The sequence below is a fragment of the Artibeus jamaicensis genome, unplaced genomic scaffold (assembly GCF_021234435.1).
Source record: "Artibeus jamaicensis isolate MK-2021 breed Jamaican fruit bat unplaced genomic scaffold, CSHL_Jam_final scaffold_3307, whole genome shotgun sequence".
Taxonomy (NCBI): Eukaryota; Metazoa; Chordata; class Mammalia; order Chiroptera; family Phyllostomidae; genus Artibeus; species Artibeus jamaicensis.
In genome coordinates, this window is record NW_026522040.1 from 5,609,639 (window position 1) to 5,627,643 (window position 18,005).

An 18,005-nucleotide genomic window follows, 5' to 3' on the forward strand; every position below is an offset into this window, starting at 1 on the left:
ATATTTACACAGATCAAAATTCTCTCCTTACAGTGCACCACTGTGTGTTTTAGCAAACTCAGGCAGCCACGTAACCCCTGGCACCAACAAGACACAAAACAGGTTTATGAAGCCCCAAATCCATTCACGCCCTTCTCCCCTCACCAACCCCTGACCCCCACTGACCTGTTTGCAAGGGCCTCTCATATCAATGGAATCGTAAGTACGCAGCCTTCTATCTGGCTCCTTCACTCATCACAAGGCACACAGGACTGCTCCATGCTGTGTGAGCTGGCCGTCCTTTTCACCGCTGTGTGGTATTCCAGTGCAGGGAGGCCCCAGCGTGCCGAGTCACTCACCAGCCACAGGGCATTTGGATTGTTTCTGATTTTGGGCTGTTATGAATAAAACCATTATGAACACTCAACATGAAGATGAATTTAAGTTCTCCTCTCTCTGGGCTAACTACCTAGTGAGGGAATGCTGAATCATATAGTATGTGTGTGTGCGCATGTGTGTGTGTAGCTCGGTAAGCTGTCGGTCTGTCTTGTACAACTGATACAACTGCCATACAACTGATTGTACTATTTTGCTTTCCTACCAGCAGTGCACAGAGTCCCAGCTGCTCTACACTCAGTATTGTCAGGTTTTTTAAAAAAAATTCTACTAAGTGCATAGTGGTAGCACATTGTAGTATTAATTTGCATTTAATACTACAACTAATGTCTAGCAACTAATGATGTTGAGCATCTTTTGCTGGACATATTTGGCATCATTTTTTCTCCTTTGGTAAAATGGCTGTTCAAATCTTTTGTCTGTTTTTTAAATTGGGTTATTTATTTTTGCAGTATTGAATTTGTAAAGCTCTTTATTTCAATGGGAGCCCTTTGTCAGATATGTAATATGCAAATATATCTCCTAGTCGGTGTGCTGGTCTTCTCATTCTTTAAAGATTTTTCAGTTACAGTTCACACACAGTGTCCCACTGGTTTCGGGAGCACAGCCTGGTGTTAGACATTCGCACAGCTCACGAAGCGATCCCCCGACTCCTCCACTACCCACCTGACACCTCAGTTTCTTGTCTTTTAACAGTGTCATTTGCAGAAAATAAATTTTTTTATGAAGCTCAACTCACAATTTTCTGTTATGGATCATGCTGTCGATATCATATCTAAGAAACCTTTGCCTAGCCCAAGTTCACAAAGGTTTTTTTTTCCTGGAAGTTTTATAGTTTTAGATTTTACATTTAGGTCTATGATACATTTTGAGTGAAGATGAAAGGTATAAATTGAGGTTCAATTTTTTCTAAACAGGCATCCAGCTGTTTGAGTGCCGTCCATAGAAAATACTCTCCTTCCCCCACGGAATTGTGTTCGCAACTTTGTTAAAAACCGGTTTGCTATTTTGATCTGTTTCTTGAATCCCTCTTCTGTTGCACTAATCCTGTGTCTGTGTTTTATCTTTACTGCACTGTTCTTATCAATAGTTCTTTTAACCCTTGAAATCAGATAGTAGGACTGTCTTTGTACTTCTTTCCAAAACTATTCTGGTTATTTTACTTCCTGGATCTTCTCATATCAGTTTGAGGTATGAGGTCTAATAAACAATGATAATCCTACTGAGATTCTGACTTGGATTGCATTGAATTCACGTGTCAGTTTTGGGAAAACTGACGCCATCCCGGTACTGAGTCTTCCAATCCATGGAGACAGTCGGTCCATTTATTTAGGTGTTTGATGTCTTTCCTCGGGGATTTATCATTCTAAGTACCAAGAAAATGCATATTTTGTTAAAATTACACTATTTCATTTGGGGGGGTGGTACTAAAAAGGTACTGTTTTTGGTGGTAAATAAAGCTGTTTTTCTTAATCCTCACCCAAGGATATGTTTACTGATTTAAGAGAGAGGAACTGGGGAGGGAGGGAGGTGGGGCTCGGGGAGAGAGAGGAACATCGATGTGAAAGAGAAACATTGATCGGTCGCCTCCCATATGTGCCCTGACTTGGGATCAAACCCTGAACTTTTTTGGTGCATAAGATGATGCTCCCACCACGTGAGCCGCCCAGCCAGGGCGATGATACTGTTTCTACATTTTCAGTTGTTATTTTTTCATTGTTAGTATACAGAAGTACTGTTGATTATTATATCCTGCAACCTTACTAAATGTACTCTGTAGTTCTAGTAACATTTTGGTGAATTCCTTGGAATTTTCTACATAGACCATCTTGTCTGAGAATAGACAGACTTATTCCCTCCTTCCTCAGCTGTGTGGATAACATAATGTCCAACAGAAGTGGGACAGTGAGCATCCTTAGCTTATTTCCAGTCTGAGGAAAATCATTTATTTCATCTTTCATCATTAAGCACAATGAAGGCTTTTTCCTCTTTTTTTTTTCTTTTGTAGATACACGCCTGTTATCAAATTAAGGACATTCCTTTTCTATTGCTAGTTGTCTAAGTGCGTTTAATCATGAATGGATCTTGAATTTTATCACATACTTATTCAACATCTATTGAGATGATTATCCCAGTACTTTTCATTTTATTTTTCTGCCTAGAGTTCTAATCCACCTAGAATTTATCCTTTATGTTGTATGTGGAAGTGATGAAATGATCCCCCCCAGAATGATTAATTGTTGAAACCCTTCAATAAACTCACTTCCCCACTGATTTGAAATGTCACTTCTGTCATATTTTGAATTCTCACAAATATACATCTGTTTCTGGGCCATCTCTTTTGTTCCATCAATTCACTGGTCTAGTCCAGGGGTGTCAAACCCATTTTCATCGGGGACCACATCAATCCCACAGTTGCCTTCAAAGGGTTGAATGTAATTTTAACTCCTTAACTGTTAAGGAGTAGTTCCATTTATACCGTCCTAAAATTATTTCAACCCTTCGAAGGCAACCGTGAGGCTGATGTGGCCCCTGGTGAAAATGAGTTTGACCTCCCTGGTCTAGTCTTTATGCCCGTCTACACTGAATCAATTAGTAAAGCTTAATGATACATTTTAATCTGCTAAAGAGTATTCCTGCCATTTTTCTCTTCTAGATGAATTTCAGTCAGCTTGACGAATCCCATACAGAAAGCTGTCGATACATTGTTTGGGGGAATAATTGTCATTTTAGAGCACCGAGCTTTTGTATTAGAAAATGGTCAATATTTCTTCCTGTATTCCAGGCCTTTACTTGTGAACTTTGCTTCTGTTGGACTCCACCCACAACAATCTTTATGTAGTCACCTCACCAACACTGCACTAGTTCGAAGGTTTCTCAGACACTTTTCCTGGATTTTGTCCAGGAAAATGGAAATACCATCTGCCCCAAGTGGCAGTTTTTTATCTTTCTTTTCAATATTTACATATCTTATTTCTTGCCCTTTTTTTCACTATTGCATTGCATGGGACATCTATATCAGTGCTGAATGCTGGTGGTAGAGTCTGTACCAGTCCTGTTCCTCATTCTAATGGGAATGCTTCCAATCTGCCATGATTAAGCACTATGTTTATTGTAGGCTTTTGATGGGGACCTCTTTTCTAATGTGACGCTTTCTTCTATGACCCGTTTACTAAGATTTCCTTTCTAAACTAGGAATGCACGTTGCATTTTATCAACTACTTTTTTTGGCACTTGTTGAGATCATCATCTTTTTTCTCTTCAGAGAATACAATGAATTCTATTAATGGTACTTTTCTGCTTCCCAACTACTCATCCTTTCCGGGGATAAACTCAGTTTGGTCATGATGCAGTTTTTTTGTAATAACCCTGCTAGATTTGATAGGCTAACAGTTTATTTAGAAATTGTGTATTTATACTCATAAGTGAAATTAACCTTTTTTGAGTACTATATCATCTAATTTCAGAACTAGAGGAATAGCTACTGCTTAGATGAACCAGAAAGCTTTCGATCTGTTTTATAGGCTAGAAACCATTGATATAATATGCAAAATATCTATTCCTTCATTTTGGTGGCTCTAGATTGCAAAACTACTTGGGAGCTTTTTTTTTTTTTTCAGTAGATTTAAAATTATTTCTCCATTTATTTTTAGGTGATGGCCCCTAGTTTTTCTCCTTCTTATTGAATCAACTCTGGTGATTTGTGCTTTTATGGATCAAACATTTCATCTTAAATTTTAATTGTATTTATTTGAAGTTGTACTTAGCAATCATTCACCTTTTCCCTCTTTTCTTGTTCTTTGCATTCTTTATATCTTTTTTTTCTTAATGTGATTCACAAAGAATTTATCTGTTTTATTGGTTTTGACAAAGGGTAATTGGTTTTAGTAATGAAATCCAATTTTTTTTTGTTTATTTCACTGATTTCTACTTTTATTCTTACACTGCTTCCCTTTATTACTCTGGGTTTATTCTTCCGGTTCTTTTTCTACCTCTATGCCAAATGCTTAGTTTGTTTATTTTCACAATTTCTGTTTTTTACAAGCACTTAAAGCTGTAAATCTTTCCATTTGGAGCACTTTGGCAGGGCTCACAGATCTTGAAACGCACTCATTTGTACATTTCCAAGGAGCTTGTAATTTTAATTTTAATTCCTCTTGAATCCAAGTTAATTAGGAGCGTGCTTTCTCATTTTCAAAAGGATCAAGATTTTGTTTGTCTGTCATTTTTACTGCTTTTTTGTGGTTAAACAATAACTTTATGTATGTGGCCAGTGAATGGAAATTGTATACTTTCTACTGTACAGAATCTATTGAATTTTTCTTTGTAAATATGCCACATAAATGTAAAACATATATACATGTATGTGATATCCATTATTGCTTGAGAGTAAAGCTTAACAACACTAACCAAACGTTCCATGTTCTTTTTGTTTTGCACTTACAATGTTAATTCGGTTTTCTTCATTGCATCTGTTTCTATGACTTACTTGTAAACTCCTAAGTCATTTTAAGTGTTTCGAGTAAACAGCGTGGAGCTCTTTATGGTGTGGGTCTTTCTTTTCCAACCTGAGGGGCTGTCTTTTCACAGGGCTAGTCAGTCACCTCACATTGTGACTCCTGACACTTGGACCAACCATATTTTGTGTATTCCCTTTACTTTATTACTGTTTCTCCTCCCCCCTTTTGTTGCATTAATGAGCTTTTCCTATTTAACTTTTTCCTTTTAATGGTTAGGTCGTTACACACCCTACTTCGATTTTCCCCGTGCTTCCTCTCATTTTAAGCACAGGCTCAAACCTGTCCTGTAGAATCAGCATCTCCACTTGCTGAGTAGAGCCAGCTTCCTGAGACCCTTCTCCCCCACACACTTCTCTTTGCTTGTGCTGTTCTCCTCGGGCCCCCGCTACCCCCGCAAGGAACGATCTCTGGGGACTTCAGTTCCAAATTGTTCTCCCCCTGCTTTCTCTCCCTCTCTTTCTCCACTCTGCTCAGTCAATAACAATTTTAAATTTCACGAGTTCTGTCGCTTTGTCACCAGATTTTGCGACCCTCGCCCCTTCCTCTTTGATTCATTTTCCATTTTCCCGGAATGCATTGTTGAGGTACTCTTCCTGAGAGGGTGCTTGAATGGGATATTTTCTGAACCCTAATACTGCTGAAAGTGTTTTTATTTTGCGCCCACACTTGAATGAGGTGTTCGCCTGGGCATAGAATTCTGAGTTCAGAATCATTTTCCCTCGGAACCTTGAAAGCTGTGCGTGCTACATTGTCTCCCTGAATCCGGGGCGGTGGAGGGAAGCCCCCCTCCGCAGGCCCGCGCCCCCGCCGCTGCGGCCCTCGGGCCCAGGGGCAGGACCCCCGGGCGCCGGCTGGACCTTGGAGGGCTGCCTCCTCGGGCCGCGCCACTTCTCAGTCACACGTTCACTTCATCAATACGTTGGTGTGTGCATGGAATGTTCCAGGCTCTGGACTGGGATTTTTTTTTTTTTAAAGAAAAAAATTGCATACACGTAGAAAAGTGTAGAGAATAACAGAATGCAGGAGTGGACCCACCACCCATGTCGACAAATCTTATCTTTTGCCTTAATTGCTTCGGAATTTTTAAAAAGAAGTAAAACACGAAAGAATCTGCTGAAACCCCATTCCTTCCCCTCCCATTCCAGAGATAAGTGCTGAACAGAACACGGTGCATATCACACTCACTCGTGGGTTGTACTCTTAATGCATGGATATATATGGATGAATACTATATGGAAAAGCAATGTAGAATAATTAATATAGTGCCTACTCTGTGCCTGCGTGCGGTCTAATCACACTGCACACTGACTGGCTCTCACTACAACCCAGTGAGGTAGACACTGTCACGATTCCCTTCTTACAAATGAGAAGTAACTTAATCAGCATCGCGTAGCTGGTGACCCACTAAGGTGATGGCACCCCAAACCCGGCAGCCTGGCTGCATGGTCTGTCTCATTAACAACTGCAACATGCTAATTCAGTGATAATTCCCATGTGTCTGAACTCTGTGGAAATGGTATCTTATTTGACAGATTCTTCTAAAATCCTGGGCTTTTTTTTTTTTTCCCTGTTCAATTTTACAGAGCAGAAGACCTCTGTGGTCTAGCTGGTTATGGTTCACCCTTTATTTTTACTACTGGATAGTAGTGCCTTGTGTTTTCATGAATATTTAGATTGCTTTAAGACTTTGCAGCAAATGTTGTACTGAACATATTCGCAGCTGTCCCCTGGGGCCAAGGACAAGAGTTTCTCAAAGGTTTATACTAAGGTGTGAGATTTCCAAGTCACAGGGTATGTATATGATCTTTGCACGTAACTCGGATTGCTGCACCAATTTAGATTCCCTCCACATGAAAGGTGAGGGGCTCCCGTCTCATGCTAGAATGTGACTCTGGCTTGCTGGCCTCCACGCATGGTGTGGGACTCCTGGGCCATGATGCTGCAGAACTTCCCATCACCCTCTTCTTTTCTGCCCTCATACAGACACCTCAGTGGGGCCTTGCCCTCAGTCTCATTATGTAAAAGTGTTTACTGATTATTTATTAGGTGCTTATTCTTCCTGTCAATGGTTATTTTTTTGTAAAAGCTACAACACTACAGGCCCTGAAAAGTAGGTGAAGTTAGCCAGGTCAAGGCTCCCCGGTTTTTCACAAGGTCAGTTTACTTAGCCTTAGAAATTAACAGGAGGCTGAATGTAACGTGCAAGAAGTTCCGCTGGATCTAAAGGAAACCTGACCACTACGAATGCTGGGGTTTTATCAATAATTGGGTCTAAAGCATTAGATTTAAATTATTAGATTATATAAAAGAGAAAAATAGATTTTATAGTTTAATATAAACTACTAGTGTTTAAAATACTTAGATACCTTATTATAATTATACTAAAAAGTATTAGACAAGTAACTGTATATAACACTGTGAGCAATTCTACCAAGAGTTAGAATTCTTGTCCTCCAGGAACAGACGCATAAAAGCGCATGGCTTTCTTGTTTCAAAATAAAAGGTGCGTTCTTCCACTTGCTGGGCTGAAACTCTCGGAGTCGGTCGTGAGTCCTCACCTTCTCTTCTGCCCTGCGTGCCCCATACCAGCCAGCAGGCATCTCTCACTGTACCTACAAACGACGTGCAGACGCCGTCACTGCGTCCACAGTGGTCCAGAGCACCATGGTCCTTGGCTTGAATTTCTGCAGTGGCTGACTAGCCTGTCTCCTGCCTCTGTTCTTGCTGGCACCCTAGTCTATCCACCACACAGCCACCAGGGTGAACCTCTAAAAAGTAATTCAGATCATGCCACTGCTCCAAATGCTCCCCAACGCTTCCCATCTCCCTCTTTACATTGGTTCACAAGGCCCTGCAGGGTCGGCCTCCCACTGGCCGGGGTCCCTGAACCCGTTCATCTCCTACCATGCTCTTACCTTCTCTTTCCCTTTGTGCACTCCACTGTAGCCTTGTGTTGGCAGGATAATGGCTCGCCAAAGACGTCCACCTCCTAATACACAGAACTAATGAAAAGGTTACATTATTCCGGTGGTTCGACCACAAGATGATGGTGGTTTGGATTAGGGCATGAGCAGGAAAGTAAGAAAAGTGAATGATCGAGATATGCCTTATTTTTTTAATTATTTTTTTAACGATAGACTTTAAAGGTAGAATTAACCAACCATGGAGCTGAATTCAGTGTAGGGGCCGGAGGAGAAGTCACTCTCAAGAAGGACGCCCTGTGTCCTGGCTTGAGCCGCAGAATGGATGAAAGCATTATTTACTGAGGTGGAAGGGGTGCAGGAAAAGCAGATTTGGGGCTCAGCACCACAAATTCAGCTTCTGAATAGAATAAGTTTGAGATATCTAGGAGACATCACAGGAAGAGTGGGGAGTGACCAAGTAGTCAGATGGTGTTAAGACGACCTGGCATCTCTGGAAAATAAATCTGGTCAAAAGATGATCATTTCATAAACTGTTAGTATAGTGGTGTATCAAAGCCCTGGAAAAAGTCACAAATTACCTAGAAACACGGTAGAACTGAGAGAAGAGGGTATTGTATAGAATTCTGTAGAAGTTTACATTTCAAAAGTTTTATTTATTTCCTGTCAGAGAGAGGGAAAGGGGGGAGAAAGAGTGGGAAAGAAACATGGATCCCTGCGCCTCCCGCACGCCCCCGACCAGGGACCTGGCCGGCAACCCAGGCGTGGGCCCCGCGCAAGAATCAGACCAGCAACCTTTTGATTCCCAGGCCAGTGCACAATCCACTGAGTCACAGCAGCCAGGGCGAACTTCACATTTTAAAGGTTAAAGGAAGAAAAATGAGCAATGAAGACCCAGAAGGAACAATCAGAAAGACAAAAGAAATCCCCAAAGAATGCAGTATTATGGAAGCCAAGAAAAGAGACTGATTCAGGGATTACTCAACTGCTTTGGGAGTGCTAGTAATTGGAGGGTTGGACGTAGCAACATGATCAATATTGATCTTTTTTTTTTTTTCCTTTTGAAGAAACTTTTTGGGCAAACTATACATAACATAAAAGTTAGCATTTTAACCATTTCTTGGGTGGACAGTTCAGTGGTATTAAGCACTTTCACACTGTGTGCATCCGCGGTGATCTCAACGAGAAGAATTTGAGTGTGAGCTAAATTCTGGAGCGATTTCAATAATGCATTGGGGGCAGAAAAGTGGTACCACAGAATACAGAATATACTCAGCTCTTGCGAAACTGGGCTTTGAAGGGGATATGGCTACGTGTCGGGAGCTAGAGGAGAATGTACAGCCCACAGAAACAGAGGGGCTTTTTAAATATTGGCGATATGAGTCCATTACTGAATGTTGATCAAGTTATTCTACAGAGAAGGAGAGAGAGGAGGCACATTATGGATCGTGCACCCCGTGAAAGCAGCAGGTAACGGGGCCAGAACTCACAAGAATGGACTGGCCTTTGCCAAAAGCTGGCAGAGAGACTGGCACAGAGGCAAACAGGCTGAATGTCTGTCTCTTTGAGACTGGTAATCCTGAATGAATGGTGATACTAATCTGCCAGCTTATATTCCTATCCATTTATTCTCATTCTCTCTCTCTCTCTCTCTCTCTATATATATATATATATATATATATATATATATATATATATATATATATATATATATATATATAGTGCCTACCATATGCCCCCTTTGAACCACTTGTGACCAAAGGAATGGACAGGTCAGCCTCTCAAGGCCTTTAGGGACACCTCTTTGATGTGGCTCTGTAAGCTTTTGGATGGGCTTGGGAGAGAGATTTTTCCTGTAACACTGACTTCAAGGTCACAGTATACACTACAGTGAGAAATTGCCGGTTCTCTACTTTCCATTCCCAACAACCCCCTGACTGCACCTCCAGGGCTGAGTCCCGGGAGGTTACGCACGAGGGGCATTGGTTTCAGAACAGCCCCGGCGATGGAACACCTGCTGTCCAGAGACCTGAAATCGTCTCATCGCTTTGAACAACCAACCAATGCCCTGTCTGGGACCCAGTGCACCCCTTGGTCACAAGAAGTAATAAACGCTAAGAAAACTCCCCTCCCTTTCCAGGGAAACTACCTACATACAAGACCTCTCTTCTGCAATTCCCTTCAGTTCTGCTTCTCCACGGGAGAGGTCTCTCAGGGGGCCCCTTCTCTGAGTAAGACGGGTGTCTTCACGGGCACAGGAACAGCTCCTTCCACAACCTCCAGGCCAGTACCAGTGTTCCAACCTCAAGCCCCTCCTGTGTGCGGCTTTTCCAAAATTCAAGAGGATCCTCTGGACAATTTGCAATATCAGCACCATGTCCACAAATTAAGAAAAACATAAGCAAATGCTACACTGCAATATAAACTCGAGATAACATACTTCCTGTTGCCCAGAAGAATGCTTGCTGTAAAGAAGGAAGGCCACCAGTGTGAACGGGCTGAAGGAATGAAACATTTAGAGCCATTTGCCAAGACTATGGCAGGACACTTCCTAGCAAAATAATGTTTCCAGATCCTAATAGTGCTGCCTCAAAATTGTTTGTGTTTCTTGGTACCATGCACCTTAAACATCCCTTACTTCAGAAGATGCTTCCCTTAGATAATCATCGACATGAAAAAGACACAAAAGTAAGTATTACCACCTTCTGAGCAGTTGATAGGAAGGACCCCATCATCCAGAGAAAAACCGTCTGGAAGTTCAGTGTTTAAGGAGTCACAGTGGAATTATGAAGTACTTAGAACTGAACGACAACGAAAGTACCATTTTGAAAACTGTGGGGTACAGAGAAGCAAGGGGAATTACTCTTCAAAATGCATTTGAAACCCTAAATTATATTTGTTTTAAATAAGAAGGACTGGAAACTAATGTGGTAAGTATTTCACTTGAAAAGTTTTCTTAATGAAGTTTCTCAACAAAAGTACAAAGAAGAGATGAATAAAAATAAAGACAGAAATGAAACATATATGTTTAAAAGAAACAGGATCTACAAAAGCTGGTACTTGAAAAGGCTACAGACAAATTGCTGTTAAAACAAAAAAGACACAAGCGAGGAATCACGCAGACAATATCCAGAATGAAAAGTGGGATGTGGCTACAGATGCTAGAGAGAGTTTCTAATAGGAAGAGAATGCTATGAACCACACACCAAAATTTTAAAGGGTTCAATATATTTATATTACTTTTTAAAGAAAAATATTAATGACCAAAATTGACTCAAAAACTAAAAAAAAAACCCAAATAAACTAACAGCAATAAGAGAAACTGAATTGAATTTTCAAAATACGATGACTTCACATATGATTTTTACCAACATGAAGAAACAAAACATGCCTATCTCACGTAACCTGTTATAGAAAATTTTAAAAGGGAAATTTCCAAATGTATTCTGTGAGGGTAGAATACCACTCAAAAAGCGGGGCTCAACTCGGAGGGAAGAGGAGGGAAAATTGGTGGAAGAAATAGCAGTAACTTAAGATAATGCAGATGGTCCCATCTCACTGGCAGAAAGTAGCAATGATTTGAAACAATTTCTGATGAAAGTGAAAAGAAGAAAGTACCAAAGCAGGGCTGCATTTGAACATCAAGAACACAAGAATCATGAAACAAAGGCACTGAAATTGTTACAGATCTTGTTTACCCTGGCTCAGTCATCAATTCACATGGTGATTGCAACCAAGAAATATCCAGGAGGCTGAGACCCAGAAGGGTGAAAATTAAGAAAGATCGTCAAGAGCAAAGATGGGTCATTAGAGGCAGGGGCTGAGATCATCCACACCCTGGTGTTCCCAGTTACTACACACCGATGAGAGAGCTGGACGGGGAAGAAAGCTGCTAAGAGAAGAAAATGGGTTCATTTCAAATACGGTCTCGGGGGACAGCTCTCCAGGTACTCGGGACCGCCAGAAAAACGACCCTGAAACACCACTGGGGGCAAAAATGACAAAACTGAAGCTGTCCTACTTTGGGCACATCGTGAGAGGCAGGGGTAATAGAAGGCAGCAGGAAAAGAGGAGGACCAAATATGAGATGGACTGATTGCCTCAAAGAAGCCACAGGCATGTGCCCGCAGGAGCCAAGCAGGGCTGGCCGGGACAGGCCACTGTGGACATCGCTCATTCATGGTGTGGCCAGGGGCCGGAGTCTACTCAAGGGCACACAACAACAACAACGATAACCTTGATACTAAACATGGACAAAAGCAGTGCAAGGGAAGAAAATTATAAGCCAATATCACTTATGAACATAGATGCTAAAATTAGAAAGCATTCACAAACTACATGAAGCAGTGTATTAAAAATAAAAGTACATACGGCAAAACAAGGTTTATCTCAGAACCCAAGGGTTAGTTCACATTAGAAAAATCTATCAAAGTGACCTGTTCCATTAATATACCAGAGAAAAAACCTATAATCATCTCAATAGTTTTAGAAAAAGCACTTAATTAAATTCAATATTCATTTCATGGTTTTAAAATATTTTTACTTTACACTCAACTGGAATAGAAGGGAACCCCTTAACCTGAAAAAGGTTTCTATAAATAATCATAAATAATGATAACAAACATTATAAACAATAACACACTAGAAACATTCTCCACCCACCAGAAAGAGGAGAACAATGCTTGTTCTCACCCTTAACATCTGATGTTCCAGTGGAGGTCCCGGTCCATCCACTGAGATGAGGAAGGGGGAAAGTACCCTGAGTGTTATTTACACATAGTATGATTATCTACACAGAAATACAAGAGAATCTGCAAATCAACTACTTAATAAGAAGGTGCAGCATGCTTGCTAAACCAAGATTATTCCAAAAACCAATAAAATGTCCAAACAGCCACAATAACTGACTAAAAACTTTTAAAAGACTCCAACTTCCAATAGCAGCAAAAACTGTAAGGTACCTAGGACTAAATGTAACAGGTATAAGAGTTTCATAAAGAAGTCATCAAGTGTTACTGAAAGACATGAAGAAATCAGAATACTACTCGTGTGTTGGACGACTCAATTTTATAACCATGTCACAGCTCCCCAGATTTAACCTATAAATTTAACTCAGCAAAATACCAAGAGGTTTCTCGATGGAAGTTGACAAGCTGATGCTGGAGTTAGTGTGGAAGAGCAGAAGTTCTAAAGCAGCCAGTGCAATTTTTAAAAGGAACAAAGGGGGGAAATGACCTTCCAGACACGAAGACTTATTATAAAGCCATAATAATTAAAACAGTGTGGTACTGGCTCCGAATTGGTTTGATCAGTGGGAAAAGACAAAGCAGGATCATACTGATGAACGTATGGAAGTTGAGTTTGCAGCCACGGGGGCACTGCACACTAATGGGGGGTGGGGGGTGGGGAGGTGAGAAGCTGTTCTGCAGACCAGGGCAGAACAATAGGTTTTCTTTCCACGTGGGGGAGACGGGGAGTAAAATTAAACTCCTACTTTCCACCCTTGGAACAAAGCAAGTCCCAGATGGATCAACTTTACAAGTAGAGCAAACAAAACTTTACAATGTTAAGGGGAAGAAAAACATAGGATGCTGTCTTCATGGCATCAGGTATGGAGAGAGTTTTGTCCCGTTTTTTAAATAAGATACACAAGTGACACTAACTATAAAGAAAGAGATCAAGGCACATGACCACGTTTCCAATTTTCTGTAGTACAAAAGGCACCGAAAGCAGTTAGAAGAGGAGTCGCAGGCTGAGAGAGCAGGTTCGTGCGCACGAACTCCTACAAACCAAGAGGAACAAAGATGAAAGTGTTTACAACCTACTGGAAAATTGGGTGACTGCGAAAAAACAAATCACAGCCTCAGAAACTGTAATAGCCAATAAAATGCTCAACTGCACTAGCAGTGAGGGAGATTCAAATAAAATGATGAAGTGCTGGGTTTTTAACAAGTCAAACTGTCAGAAGAACGGAAAGTCTGAATGTAGAAAGTGTCGAGGGTCGCGTGAGGGGACAACTGTCACATGCTGCTGATGGGTGTGTGAAGTCGAACACCATTTGGCAGTCTCTAATGAAACTGCACATGTGTGTGCAGGCTAGCAGTTCCCCATCTCGGCTCCCCAGGGAGAAATTCTCCCATATGTACATGGGATACAAGTACATATATATTCATACCAGCACTGCCCATGATGCCTAGATATTGGTATCATGGTACCAGCCACTTAAAACCTTCATCAATAGGGGAATGAACAAACACAGCACATTCATATGCGTGGATTTACAATACAGCAATTAAAGTGAGTGAACTGGATGTGTATTTATCACCATGGAGAGAAAGAATAGAAACATACCATGAAGGGAAAAAAAAAGTCACAATAGGGACAGCTTAACAACACACGTGTACATTTTTAAAAAATCAAAGCAATGCTCAGTGTTTTTAGGGGTTAATTTGTTGCAAAGCCTAGATTGTAAAGTTACATTCCAAATTCCTAATAGTGTTTGCCTTTGGAGGAAAGGGTGGGGAATGGTTTTGGAGAGGAGTATAAAGGGATTTTAATTTTATCAGAAATGTTAAATAGTCCATTTTAAAAATAGACCTGAAGCAGATTTGGCAAAATGTTAACACTGACCAATTTTATGAGATAGGTAAATGGTGCTTGTGATATATCCTGTCTGCATTTTAAAATCTCTTTCCAGTTTTTCTAAATAACAAAACTAGAAACAGCTAGTAAAGAATTCTATCTCTAACAGAATTTTAATGTGTAAAATAAGAGTTAACTGTCTAGATTTTTGTAGCAAGCAACTTTACAATAACTATCTGTTTTAAAATGGGATCTCCACAAAAAAATCACAAAGCTGACAATATTATAAAAGTACTGAAATGAATAGATTCTATAGTTATCAGTATAGATAGTTCTCAAAATCATACTGAGAAGAAAAAGTAAGTTACAAAATGATATGTACATTACCCTACCATTTATAAAGAAAATTCAAACACACAAGCATAGATGTATATTTACTTGTAAATATGTAAGTAATTAGGTAATAAAAGTATAATAACAAATGCTGCAAGAATACACACATTTTAACACTGATTACCTAGAGAAGTGAGGAGGGAGAAAGGTAAGTGCCATTCAACTCTGTCATCTTTAATATAAATAAAAACTTGAGGCAAATATAACAAATGTATCACATTTGATTATTCTAGGAAGTAAATACATAAAGGTGTGTTATTCTTGATGTGGATGTATTTTTAATTTTGAAAAGAGAAAGCAGAGAAGAACCACAAACAAAATGCACATAATTCAGTATATCAGTGAGGCTTGTGTACATCAAAAACCCTGCTAGGACCCTTTTTAGAAAAAATCCTGTTTGCTTTTCTATGTTTTCAATTGTTGAAATATCAAATGAGGGAAAAATGAAAGCAATAAAGAAATATAAATATATATATATATACCTAGAAACCCTCCACAATCACAAAACATCATATGAGCAATTCTATATCATCTGCTGCATTTTCTTATTTTTAATTTTTGCCAGAAGAAAAATAAAAGATGTTGTCTAATTAGAAACGTGACTTTCTATTAACAAAATTGTGGGAGTCCATTTTAATGTGTTTATCTCGCTACTAGTCTGTAATTTATATTCCAGCGTGGAAATTTGTTCGCATGCCTGGGACAGGTTAATGCAGTTTAAACATGCATTTTCCTTTCGTTGGCTGAGGAGTTAAATCGTTATTCAAAGGATTTTAAGTTTCAATTTCAGCCACGAGAGAGGAGGATTCTCTGCTTTTTCAAGGTTAAAAATGTTTCTGATTCGAAACGCTATTAATTAATGGACACGTAGTGGATCTGCTTAGGGAATCGGCACCGACCCGGGATTAACAGCGGAACTGCTAAATGAGAAAACTTTTTTTGATGCAGACTGAGGGAGATTTTTAATTCGGTCTGACAGCGGTGGACACGAGTGCAATGCAATTCCAGCCCGCTTAACTAGCGATCGTCATTAGGAAGCGAAAGACAGGTCAGGTATTAACATTTTTTTTACCCTTAAAAAAATAAAAAAAACTTTCTCGGACTCCGCCGGACACCCAGCTGGCGGAGGACCAGCGGGCGCGGGGGGGCGAAGCCGGCAGGCTGCCCAGAAGTTACGATCGGAGAGTTTTCTCTTTATTAAAATTACCTGGCTCGCCAGCAGAGGCAAGAACGCGAAGACAAGATAATTTCTTAGGCTGTTAACAAGGACTTAGGCCGGCGGGCCGCGCGTTCCGGGGGGTGTCCTGCGGCCCGGGGCGGGTCCCGCCGCCCCCGCGGGCTCCGGTGCGTCAGGGGCGCGTCAAGCGGGGCGGGCTCCGCGCGGGCGGCGGCAGCAGCGGCGGGCGGCTGGCGGCGCGCGCCGGGCCTCTTGCTTCTCGCTCCGAGGCTGCGGGACGGACGCTCCCGAGAACTCTCTCGCTCGCGGCCGGCCGCGCTCGGACCGCGCTCGCCGGCGGCCCGGCCGCGCCAGCATGTCAGCCGCCGTGGCGTGTCTGGACTACTTCGCCGCCGAGTGCCTGGTGTCCATGTCCGCGGGCGCCGTGGTCCACCGCCGCCCGCAGGACCCCGAGGGCGCGGGCGGAGCCGCAGGCTCGGAGGTGGGTGCGGCGGCGCCGCCGGAGTCCGCTCTGCCGGGTCCGGGGCCACCGGGGCCCGCGTCGGTCCCCCTGCTCTCCCAGGTCCCCGCCCCCAGCCCTGGCGCGGGCGGCGCCGCGCCCCACCTGCTGGCTGCAAGCGTCTTGGCTGACTTGCGCGGCGGCTCCGGGGAGGGCTTCGCGGAGAACTCGGGAGAAGCTCCGCGCGCCTCGTCCGGCTCCTCCGGCCCCAGCCCGTGCTCCGCGCCCACCCTGCGCCCAGAGCCGGCCCCGGCCTCCAGCGCGGCCGAAGTCTCCTGGCCCGCGCACTCGTCCCGCGCGCTCGAGGTCCCGGGCGCGCCCGCCGCCTCCGGAGCGCCTGCGGCCCCCGGCGGGGTGTCCGGCGTGGCCCCTGGCGTGGGCCCCGCCCCCGCAACGGCTCCAGGTGCCCGTCGGAGGCCAGTCACACCTGCTGCCAAGCGCCATCGATGCCCCTTCCCGGGCTGCAACAAGGCCTATTACAAGTCGTCGCATCTGAAGTCCCACCAGCGCACCCACACGGGCGAGCGCCCTTTCTCCTGCGACTGGCTCGACTGCGACAAGAAGTTCACGCGCTCCGACGAGCTGGCACGTCACTACAGGACGCACACGGGCGAAAAGCGCTTCTCCTGCCCCCTGTGCCCCAAGCAGTTCTCCCGGAGCGACCACTTGACCAAGCACGCCCGTCGCCACCCAGCCTATCATCCCGACATGATCGAGTACCGGGGGCGTCGTCGCACGCCCCGCGTCCACGTCCACGCGCAACCCGCCAGCCTGGTGGACAGCTCCGGCTCCGTCCCCGGCCAGGCGCCCAGCCTTACCGCCAGCCCGTCTGACAGTCACTGCTGCTAGTCGTCCACCCGAGGACGATCCCCCCAGGCCGTTTTCCCTGCCTTCTCTGCCCGTCCCTCTTTCCCGGTGTCGCTAGAACAAGGCACAGACTGGTTCCTGCGCTCTGAGGGTGCGTCCAGGCAGGACTGTTGGATTCTGGGGAGGGACTGGGGACCCGAAAACAGCAGGAATTCTTTCAAAAACGAATGTCATCCTAAAAGGGGGAGGGTTGCCTCAGGACAGCCCCCAGGAACTGGTGAGAAGGGATGAACCCCGGTGCTCCCCGGAGTCCCGAAGATGATCCCTTCCCTGGACGAAGAGATGTGAAACTGGAATGCTCAGGTGCCTGAGGAGCCCCCAGTCTCAAAGGACGCTGGTGTCTTACCCACCCACCTGGGTGGACCTCGAAGAGGGTATCAGGGGAGGCAGTCTTGGAAATGACCAGGACTGGATTGGTGAGAGGCCTTTGGAAACAGAAATGATTTCTATTTCTGTAAACAGCAATGTTTACTAATTTATTTTTAGTATCTTTTAAACAGGGATCCCAGGTTGATGGGAGGTCGCAGTTCTCCACTCCCCAATAGCCCCAGCTACCTCTGCTAGGAGAGACCGTGTAAGAGTCCACGTGGATTCCGTCTGGCTGGGAGACGCGTCTTGCTGTCTGGGGGAGGGTGCGGGTCTGCTCTGCAGGTCTTGTTGGCGGGGTGGAG

At 43.4% G+C, this 18,005-nt stretch overlaps 1 protein-coding gene across 1 annotated transcript; it reads left to right on the top strand.

Moving 5' to 3' along the window:
* The first annotated feature begins 16,323 nt into the window (after positions 1 to 16,323).
* Positions 16,324 to 17,758, top strand: KLF14 (KLF transcription factor 14). Its single transcript, XM_037165796.2, has one exon. The coding sequence runs from the start codon at positions 16,324 to 16,326 to the stop codon at positions 17,314 to 17,316; it is 993 nt and encodes a 330-aa protein (XP_037021691.2). The 3' UTR covers positions 17,317 to 17,758.
* Positions 17,759 to 18,005: the final 247 nt, after the last annotated feature.